The 10,804-nt window shown below is 51.3% G+C and overlaps 1 protein-coding gene across 1 annotated transcript; it reads left to right on the top strand.

Moving 5' to 3' along the window:
• Positions 1-6,721: 6,721 nt before the first annotated feature.
• On the top strand, positions 6,722-10,507 carry LOC140219125 (uncharacterized). Its single transcript, XM_072289011.1, has one exon. The coding sequence runs from the start codon at positions 6,722-6,724 to the stop codon at positions 10,505-10,507; it is 3,786 nt and encodes a 1,261-aa protein (XP_072145112.1).
• Positions 10,508-10,804: the final 297 nt, after the last annotated feature.

The following is a 10,804-nucleotide window of genomic DNA, read 5'->3' as shown; positions in this document are numbered from 1 at the left end:
CTTCAGTGATTTCATTGACTTGATACAGTGTCTTCAACTACTGGCTTTTCTCTTAGTGGTAAGAGATCAAGAAAAAATGTGTTGTCAGATTACAGTCTGCACTGTGTGAATAATTACTCTGCAAGTTTGCCATCTTGATGTGATTAGTGCAATAAAAATAACCTGTTGTTACTCTTAATAGCTTCTTGCCTTTCCAGTTTCTTTGAATTCTGCCCTCAAGGTTCCAAGAACCAGCACACTTGGCCTGCTGCCAGCAGCCGTTCATGCATTCCTTTGTATGAAGTAAATTTGATCTAGAAGCTCTTGCATCTTGAATCTTTTTCTACTTGCAGATTTGCTGCTACTATATAGCTGATTAGTCTGCGGTATGAATGAATCCTAAAAGTAAGCTTTGCTTAAAATGTGCGCATGTGAACATTTGAAATACGCTTAATTATGTGTCTGCACCGCATGTATCGAAAACGTGCAGCTGTTGTGAAAGATGGTTAGTGATAAATGACGCTCTGTTAACGGTCACTGACATAACTGCAGGCACGATAGCTCTCTTGGCGATGGTCATTAATCGGCTGGTTTCGGCAGCCAAAATGCGCAAAGTGTCCACCTTACGTGTGTGAAGTTTTAAAAACTCTTTAATAAAAACATTTCTTGCTTTCTGACAATGATAAGACAACTTCATATGCATGCTGAAAATAATTGCACTGCCTTTTGTGGGAACGAACTGCGCGTTTGCGAGCGAACTTTGGAGCTGTTCAAGCCACGGGAGTATTTTGTTTTGGGGAATCGAAGGCGGTCCTACCCCCTATTTGTACGTTCATGTGTGTGTTTGTATATGCGTGTTTACATAGCTACATACAAAGTTTCGGTTGGTTGGAAGCCCACCCCCTCCGACTGCACGAATGACTCGTTCGAGCGTAGCCTGTATTAAGAAGTGCCCTTTGCTAAGCGACTGCAAACAATTGGCGCTTGTAGCTCGCGACCACTAGAGAAAAAAAAATGGAGGACGCTTAAGCTTCGCCTGCAAGCACGGAGGAAGGAAACTAAGGAGAGGCCCTACCCCCTCCGCGCGCTAGGAGAAAAGTGTGGCGGAAATGACGTAGTAGGTTCTCATTCTTTTGCTGCTTTTTTATTTTTTTTTTGTTGTATGGCCACGCCTTTTGGGCCACAATGGCGGCGTTGTTATGGTTTTGAGCGATCACACGTGTTGCTCTGGTAGGTTTCGGGCCGTGGCAAAGGCGCTGAGTGGGCGGGTTTGCGTTAGTCACCGTGTCTTGTTGCGCTGTGTTACTTGCACCGTGCTCTGCCAGATGTTCCGCGAGCGCGCGCGCTCCGCGCGCGACACCACGCGCAGCGCGGCGTGGTTTCGCGAAAGATGTAAACAAGAGAGGAGGGTGGCCCAAAAGGCGGAGCATCGCCATGAGCAACGCCAAATTCCGGCTTCACTTTTGCTTCACAAAGAGTGACGTCAGGGCCTCTCCTTAGTTTCCTTCCTCCGTGCCTGCAAGAGTGGAACGCGATAGCGTTATCGCACGCTGTTCGCACCGCCTACTCAAACGCGCTACGCCAGCCAAACGTCGCGATCGGCACAGATAGGCGGGCCCCGACACGCCATGAAGGCGGACGCGATCACGGGGTGAGTGGCGCGCCACGTGTCGGGCCAGCGCCGTACATTGCGAGGAGGGGGTCTTCTGTATTTGCCGCAAGAAGGCTCAGCGTGTGCACAGAGCACAGAAATGTAGCGGAAATGTACTTCGCTACTCGTGAAACTGCGACTTCTGTAAGTTACATGGTCATAATTACCGATATACACCGCAGTATAACTTTCTACGGCACGTTTCTAAGGCAACACCGCATTCACTAGAGGCGATTTTGTCCCGTTCTGAAGGAACGAACTCGTGGCTGAGTGGTAGCGGCTCCGTCTCACACTCCGGAGACCCTCGTTCGATTCCCACCAGCCCATCTTGCAAGATGTTTTTTATTTATGAAGTGCCTTCTGGGATTTATCGCTCACGGCCAACGCCGCTGACGTCGACGACACCGGCTTTTCTGCGACACGAGCTCCTTAACGCTGTCGCGTTAAAAGGCGGAACACCGCGCGGCATTTGGCTCCTGCGCGCGCGAGGAGTGGCTTCGCTGCAGAGGTGGATAACCACGGCGGACCTATGCGCAACTCTGCTCCCTGCGGGAGCATATAGGCGCCGTGCACGCCGACGGACGCGCCACTGGTGGCGGCCTTGCGCAAAACACGTGGGAGAGGAGCCTGGTGCGCGCCGTAGTTTGTTGTGTCGTTGATCGTGCTTCTCTGTCTTATTCCCGTTTTCAGAGCAAGATAGGCAACACCATTCGCACGTGTGGGGTGGCCAAAGCTTCAGGGAATGTCGAAGAAGAATTGTTGCGGGTGGGGGGCTCAAATACCGGTTAAAACGTGCCGGCGATATGGTTCTAATCATTCCCGGCAAAGCCTCATCAGCAGGAGCAACGGTAGGAAAAATGGATCGTCGCTTGTTCTTGTTCTCATCCTTTCCTTTGTCTCGTCGGTGTTTTTTTCCACTCGATCATAGTTAGGTGCGTGAGCAACGAAGTTCGTCTGCAGTGCAGCATGAGGTTTAAAGGCATTTCGCTAAAGTTCGGAATGCTGTTTGCCGCTTATATTGTTTTCCGCTTCTTTACCGCGTTGGGCTAGCTGGGCAGCACGACTGCACGAGCGCATTGCGTTGCATGTTAAAGCTAGTGAAGTTTGCAAGAACTGAGATTGTTGGTTTCATGTGGCGCGGTAAATCCTCGCACCAGCTGTCGCACACTTCATGTTTTTACATCTATATTATGCATGGCTTTGCACATGTTTAACTGTTGCTAGTTGGTCCATGCATAACTCTTGTCGATTCTTTTGAGCTGCGAAGTTTTCACCCTGCCTTGTTTGTAAAGGGTATAAATCACGCTGTGTCCCTTTGGAAAGATAACAAGGAAGTGCTTCTTTAACAGCTTTATTCTTTTCGCCCGAGGGCATCTTAGTTAATTGTTCGCGTTTTTGGAAATGTGCTTAGAAAATAGGTAGTTCAGGGCGAGAATTACTAATAGCTGCTGCATATGCTATTTTTGTTCCATTTCTCGCTGAAAAGTTCGCGTCACATTTGGGAAGTCATCACACCTCGATGCGGCCTGAGCAAACTTAACACGCCGAGTGATTTGTTTGTTTCACAACGTAGTCCCTTCTTGCATGTGAGTTCTGTACTCAACTGAATTCTTTCTTATACTTACGCTGCAGACGATTAACCCGGGCCTTGCCGCCAGCGCTCATCTACTTTGACTGGCGCTGCTCTGCCATATCATGTGGCACCTCTCTCTAGTAGTATAAAAAAAGTACTGAAAAGTTAGTCAGTATATAGCTTTGTACGTTTCCAAGCAGTTCCCTTGGGGAATTTAAAATTGCACAAACTGCAGCGGCCACGGTAGTTCATCGGCGTATGCAGCAGAATTGCATCGGCGATACAGCACTAATACGCGCTTTTATTAACTCGTGTGTTTGGAGACTTCGTTGGCTAGTGTACGCGTTTCCATCAATAAATTGGCAATTACTCTTCTTGGGGCGACTTCGACTGCACTTATCCGGCGATGTCACATATATTCATCGGCAGAAAAATCACAACGGCATACGCAGAGTGTTCTGTGCGCATCGCGAATGCACGGCCGGACTTTTCCTTCAAGAGGGAAGCGAGCCTTCGTTACTTTTATTGCTTTCTCTTTCACTGGCTCCCCGCGGACTCCGAGCTGTGCGCGAAAGAAAGGGACCGCTCCCTCCGTTCGGTTCCTGGAAGTGACCCAGTGACGACGCTTCGGGGTGTCGGGTGTTGTTTCCCGGGCCTGGGGGCGGCAACGGGGATGGAAACCGCGGTTGGAAAGGCGCGGGACGGGCAGACTCGCCCCACCAGCCCTAGAGACCGGACCACTTTTTTACGGGGCTAAAACTGAACGTTTTGTGTATTTTTGACTTGCTTTTTTGACCTTCTCAGTGTAATTAAAGTTTGTTTTAAATGTTCAACTGCGTTTGACCCGTTATCTAGCTGGACAGCGGACGCTTTGATCCCGTCAAGTGCGATCCGCGAGGCCAGCATAGTAAAAAAGTGAAGTCGACTGCCATCGGCCGCCAACTCAACGCCCGCTGCAGTGGAATACGTCGCACGGCAAGACCTCCGGTTTGACCATGACATCCGCCTACTGCAAGGACACGGCATCGCCTACAAGTTGAGCAGCTGACGGCTCACAGGGCAACGACAAGGTGGGCTCGTTTCAAATTTCATCGCGCAGCTTAGCAGGCTTCACAACATACGTCCGCTTTGAGTGAGATACGTCGTGAAGCACGCACGCCAAAATGGATCAAGACAAGCTGACGCCTGAAACGTCTCAAGTTATGACAGGAGAGCATGAAGCTTCTACGGCAAACATTCGATCCCATAGAGCAACTACGTTTTCTATGAAAGCTAAAGAAACGTATGAAACGAGCCGCGAAGAGCACTGCCGGAGAATAGACGCTGCCTGGAAGAACGTGGAGACAGTTATTTTCAAAGTGTCATGTGCTAAGGAGGAAGACGTTAACAGCGCCGCAACGCAGCTTCGCGCAAGCTATGAGCGCTACGAGCACGTCGCCGCCAGATACGCTACCTTCCTCGCCAAAACGAGCAGATCTGAAGCCCAGCAGGAATTAGAACTTCAGCAAGCAATCGACGCAGATCGTTATGTGACTGTAAGCGACAAATTACGTGAGGCTACAGAACGAGAACGCGACCGCTTACAAGAGGTAACATCGCAGCACTCCCTATCGGCCCACTCAAGCGTTTCTTCGAGGTCAATCAGCCTAGCCGCCGTACAAGCACGCGCACAAGCCGAAGCCGTCCGGGCCAGATCAGAGTTTGGTCGCAGAGAGGCCGCGATGCGTATTGAGAAGGCAAGGATTGAGGCTGAATTGGATATCTTGCAGCATGAAAAAGAAGCGGCAGCTGCAAACGCACAGGCGAATGCGCTCGAGGCAGCCGTGGAGCAGGATGGCGGGGAGAGCATGCGCACGCTCCCTCCTGTGTACCGAACGCTGCAGACTAGGAGTTATATCGATGAGCAGCAAGCCCTACGCAACTCTGCGCTTGTGTTAACTGAGGTGGCTGTCACCAACTCTAGCGGTGACGTAAACAATGCTCACACGGCGCCGGGTGCCCACACAGCTGCGTATAATTCAATGTGTCTGCGAGCTGATGAACGGCCACCTGACTACCATGCTGCCCCTAACAACCCAAGTTATAGGCATGCTGGAGCTACGAGTCGTCCTATGGACTTACGAGTTGATCCGCAGCCGCTTGTGTACGCCCCGGCACACAACAGTTCAAGCTCCGAGCTAGCCGGTGTCCTTAAATTCCTGTGCCGCAAAGATCTTGTTTCAAGCGGTCTTATCAAGTTTGATGATCGACCTGAGAACTTTCGCGCTTGGAAGTCATCGTTCAAAGGTGTCCTCAGAGATCTAGGTCTTTCTGCCCAGGAAGAGCTCGACCTTCTCATCAAATGGCTTGGCCCTGAATCGTCAAATCAGGCTCGGAGGTTGAAATCGGTGCACGTGGATGACTTTTCAACGGGCTTTAACGTCGTGTGGAAACGGCTCGACGACGTCTTCGGGCGCCCTGAGGCAATTGAGGATGCACTACTGAAGCGGCTGGAAGACTTCCCGAAGATATCTTACCGGGAAAATACCAGACTCCAGGAACTTGGCCACCTCCTGCTAGAACTCGAGGCTGCGAAAACTGACCCGTATCTTGCCGGTCTTGGCTATTTGGATACCGCAAGAGGGGTCAACAAAATTGTCTCGAAGTTGCCATCTGGACTTCAAGAAAATTGGATGTCGGCGGGGTCGAAATACAAGAAAGATCACGACACTGCATTCCCACCCTTTTCTTTCTTTAGCAAATTTGTTAGAGATCAGGCCAGCATGAGGAACGACCCGAGTTTCATCTTGCATCCACAAAATGCCTCGTCTGAATTCCATCAAAGGAAGGAAGACAATGCTACCAAGACCACGCGGCAAAGATCATCTGTATCAGCGAGAAAAACAGAAGTGGATCCTGCTTCTGCCAAGATTAATCAATATGCCACTGCTAACCAACAGCAACCGGAATCGAAGGACTTGAAGAGGTGGTGTCCATATCACAAGAAACCTCACCCTTTGGAAAGGTGTCGCGCCTTCCGTGACAAAACCTTGGAAGAGCGGCAATCTTTCATAAAGAAGCAAGGGATCTGCCTAGGATGCTGCTCATCCAAGAACCACATGCAGTGGCAATGTCAGGCAGTTGTGATGTGCCTCATATGCGACAGCGCCGACCACGCCACAGCGCTTCACCCAGCATCACCAACCTCAGAGCCGTCAAGGGCTAGTGGGTCTGATGACAGTACCACAGATGACTGAAAAAAAAGAGTCACATCTAGGCGTACTGAAGTGGCAAACGCTGGCAACAGCACAAAGTCGTGTGCTAAAATCTGCCTCGTAGAGGTGACCCATGATACTCAGCCTGAGAAGACAGTCAGAGCGTACGCGATTCTTGACGATCAGAGTAATCACTCGTTGGTTAGGCCAGAACTCCTCAACGATTTCGGAGTGAAGGGGACACCTACGCAATACACGCTCCGCACTTGCTCCGGCACTACTGAAGTGGTTGGAAGAGTCGCTCATGGTTTTTTCGTGCAGAGCATGTCAGGCGAAGTCAAGTTTCCTCTTCCGCCTCTCCTCGAGTGCAAGGCAATTCCAGAAAACAGAGACGAAATTCCAACGCCTGACGCTGCGAAGCACTACCCGCACTTGAAGCCTGTAGCAAATCACATTCCGCCTCTTGAGGAGGCTGGAATACTGCTCCTTCTTGGCCGGGACATCCTAAGAGCTCACAAGGTTCGTCAGACAATCAACGGACCCCACGACGCGCCGTATGCTCAGAAGCTCGACCTCGGATGGGTCATTGTCGGCGACGTTTGCGTTGTTCGAACGCGGAAAACGGGCAGCGTCAACGTGTTCAAGACCCATGTGCTGCACAGTGGGCGACCATCACTTTTTGAGCCGTGCCAAAGACATTTCTTTGTTAGGGAGGCGCCGATTCTCTACTCTGCGGATAAGGTCTCAAAAGATTTACGATTGGCAGCAACATTGGATGACACCCTGGCCCCGAATCTTTTCGAGACAACAGAACTTGACAACCAGCGTGCTCTCTCCATGGAAGACAAGACATTCCTCAAGATAATGAATAATGAATTCACCCAAGACAGATTAAACAATTGGGTCGCCCCTCTCCCCTTTCGCACACCGAGAAGTCGACTTCCGAACAACAGAGAACAAGCTCTGTCTGGTCTGCTCTCGCTACGGCGTACCCTGCGAAAAAATCCTGAAACAAGGGAACGTTTCGTGAACTTCATGAACGAGCTCTTCATCAAGGGTCATGCAGAGGAAGCTCCACCACTTCACGTGGACGAAGAATGTTGGTATCTGCCCATATTCGGCGTTCACCACCCCCAGAAGCCTGATCAAATCCGAGTCGTGTTTGACTCCAGCGCTCAGTATGAAGGGGTATCTCTGAACAACGTTCTCCTGACCGGCCCTGACCTGACGAATAACCTTGTGGGGATCTTGATACGCTTCCGGCAAGAACCAGTTGCGGTTACAGCGGACGTCCAGCAAATGTTCTACAGTTTCATGGTTCGCGAGGACCATCAGAACTACCTGAGGTTCCTCTGGTTTAAGGGCAACGATATCTCCAGAGAAATCATAGAGTGCCGAATGAAGGTTCACGTTTTCGGCAACAGCCCATCGCCAGCTGTTTCAACGTATGGCCTTCGACGGACTGCCCAACAAGCTGCCCCACGATTTGGTGAAGATGCCAGGAAGTTCGTTGAAAGAGATTTCTACGTCGATGATGCACTTAAGTCTCTTGCGAGCGAAGAAGATGCCATTAGTCTGCTGCAAAGAACGCAGAAAATGCTTGCAACAGCTAACATAAGGCTGCACAAGATAGCTTCGAATAAGCAGAATGTGCTGAATGCATTTCCTCGAGAGGACCACGCCCAGGGACTGAAGAACCTCGACTTCGGCACAGACGCGTCGCTTACGCAGAGAAGTCTCGGTCTACTGTGGGACATAGGCGACGACAGCTTCGTCTTCAGGGCTCCTCGTCAGGACAGGCCATATACGCGGCGAGGAGTGCTGTCGACCGTCAACAGCCTTTACGATCCACTAGGGTTTGTGGCTCCCATAACGGTTCAAGGCAAGTACCTTCTCCGTGACCTCGTAACGAAGTGTTACGACTGGGACACGGCGCTTTCGGACGAGAAGCAGAGATGGGACGAGTGGAAGAACTCTCTCCAGACACTACAGCACCTTCACGTGCGAAGAACGTATGAGCCAGTCTCGACGCTTGAAGCCGAACGTAGGGACATTCATGTATTTTCAGACGCGTCCACAAGGGCCGTCGCAGCGGTGGCATACCTACGCGTGACTGACAAGCAAGGAAACAGACACGTTGGATTTGTCATGGGAAAGGCCAAACTTGCTCCACAACCAGAACACACCATCCCAAGGCTTGAGTTGTGTGCAGCAGTGCTTGCTGTAGAGATGACCGATTCTATACTACGAGAATTGGACTTCCAGCCGAACTCGGTCACGTTCTACACGGATAGCAAAGTGGTCTTGGGTTACATATACAACGAAACAAGAAGGTTCTACGTGTATGTGGCCAACAGGGTGCAGCGGATACGTAGCAGCACGCAACCTGAACAATGGAAATACGTTCACACTGACGAAAATCCTGCAGACCACGCCACTAGAGCGATTCCAGCGGCACAGCTTAAGAGCACGAACTGGTTGTCCGGACCTGATTTTCTCTCACGACAAGAAGAGGAAGCACGGTCGTCGAGCTTCATCCTCCTAAATCCTGACGAAGACAAAGAAATACGCCCTGAAGTCTGCACTCTGGCGACGGAGGTGAACAAGCGACAGCGACTCGGAGCCGAACGCTTTCGTAGGCTCTCGAACTGGAAATCTCTCACTCGTGCTGTAGCAAGTCTGATCCAGGTTGCCCATCGCGCAAAGAACGCATCACAGGGAGAGGTAGCTCCCGTTGAGGCACTCTCCAAAGCCAGGCTCGCCATCATTCGCGCAGTACAGCAGGACGCATTTTATGAAGAGATATGCTGTATCCAGAGAGGAGAGCAGGTTCACAAGACAAGCTCGCTTCGAAGGCTTGACCCATTCTTAGACGCCAACGGCTTGATCCGCGTCGGCGGCCGCTTGAACAGAAGCGACCTTCCAGACGATGAGAAACACCCTCTCTTATTGCCGGGTCGGCACCATGTGGCGACGCTTCTCGTGCGCCACCACCATAAATGCGTGCAACACCAGGGCCGACACTTCACAGAAGGAGCCGTACGAGCTGCTGGGTATTGGATCGTCGGAGGTAAAAGGTGCATCTCATCCGTGCTGCAAGCATGCATTTCATGCAAGAAGCTGCGAGGGCGCTTTCACGACCAGAAGATGGCTGACCTTCCGGCAGACCGAATCAGCACAGATCCTCCTTTCACGAATGTTGGAATCGATGTTTTCGGTCCCTGGATTATTGCCTCTCGCCGAACGAGAGGTGGTGTTGCAAACAGCAAGCGCTGGGCAGTTATGTTCACTTGCTTAAGCATTCGCGCAGTGCACATTGAGCTGATCGAATCAATGGATACGTCGAGTTTCATTAATGCCTTCCGAAGGTTCCTAGCAGTGCGAGGGCCCATCAAGCTAATACGCTCTGACTGCTGGACCAATTTTATCGGAGCTTGCAGAGAACTGGGAATCAGCGCAGAGGGCATTCATCGCTCACAAATAGGCAAGTTCCTCAGCGGAAACGGCTGCAAATGGATATTCAATCCACCGCACGCGTCCCATATGGGTGGTGCGTGGGAGCGGATGATCGGCATTGCACGCCGAATTCTTGACTCAATGCTCATGCAGTCACGTCATCAACGGCTCACGCATGACATTCTTGCAACCTTTTTGGCAGAAGTTGCGGCCATCATTAATGCCAGGCCCATAACTCCTACTTCGTCTGACCCCGAAGATCCCACAATCCTAACTCCGGCGACACTCTTAACCCAAAAACACGGAAGCGCATCTGTAACAACTGGGCAGTTAGATACAAGCAACCTCTACAAACGGCATTGGCGTCTCGTGCAAAACCTGGCTGACGAGTTCTGGAAGCGCTGGCGCACAACGTATGTCACTACTTTGCAGCAACGCCGAAAATGGCAAGCAGCAAAACCCAACCTCAAAGAAGGCGACGTCGTTCTACTCAGGGATAAAGAAGCAACCCGCAACGACTGGCCCGTCGGAGTGATTACACGAACCCTGCCCAGCGCAGATGGAAGGGTGCGCAAGGTCGAGCTGAAAACAGCCAAAGACGGGGTTGTGAAAACATTCTTCCGACCAACAACAGAAGTTGTGCGTTTGCTGTGACCGTGATATAGTGGTGGCGTCTTGACAACGAAAAACACCAGACGGGGAGTGTTCTGAGCGCATCGCGAATGCACGGCCGGACTTTTCCTTCAAGAGGGAAGCGAGCCTTCGTTACTTTTATTGCTTTCTCTTTCACTGGCTCCCCGCGGACTCCGAGCTGTGCGCGAAAGAAAGGGACCGCTCCCTCCGTTCGGTTCCTGGAAGTGACCCAGTGACGACGCTTCGGGGTGTCGGGTGTTGTTTCCCGGGCCTGGGGGCGGCGACGGGGATGGAAACCGCGGTTGGAAAGGCGCGGGA

This window comes from Dermacentor andersoni, chromosome 6 (assembly GCF_023375885.2).
Source record: "Dermacentor andersoni chromosome 6, qqDerAnde1_hic_scaffold, whole genome shotgun sequence".
Taxonomy (NCBI): Eukaryota; Metazoa; Arthropoda; class Arachnida; order Ixodida; family Ixodidae; genus Dermacentor; species Dermacentor andersoni.
Note: the sequence above shows the minus strand (reverse complement) of the source record. Positions and strands in the feature narration are given on the sequence as shown.

Coding starts and splice junctions, on each gene's coding strand:
- LOC140219125 (XM_072289011.1), top strand. CDS start 6,722: ATGTCAGGCGAAGTCAAGTTTCCTCTTCCGCCTCTCCTCGAGTGCAAG.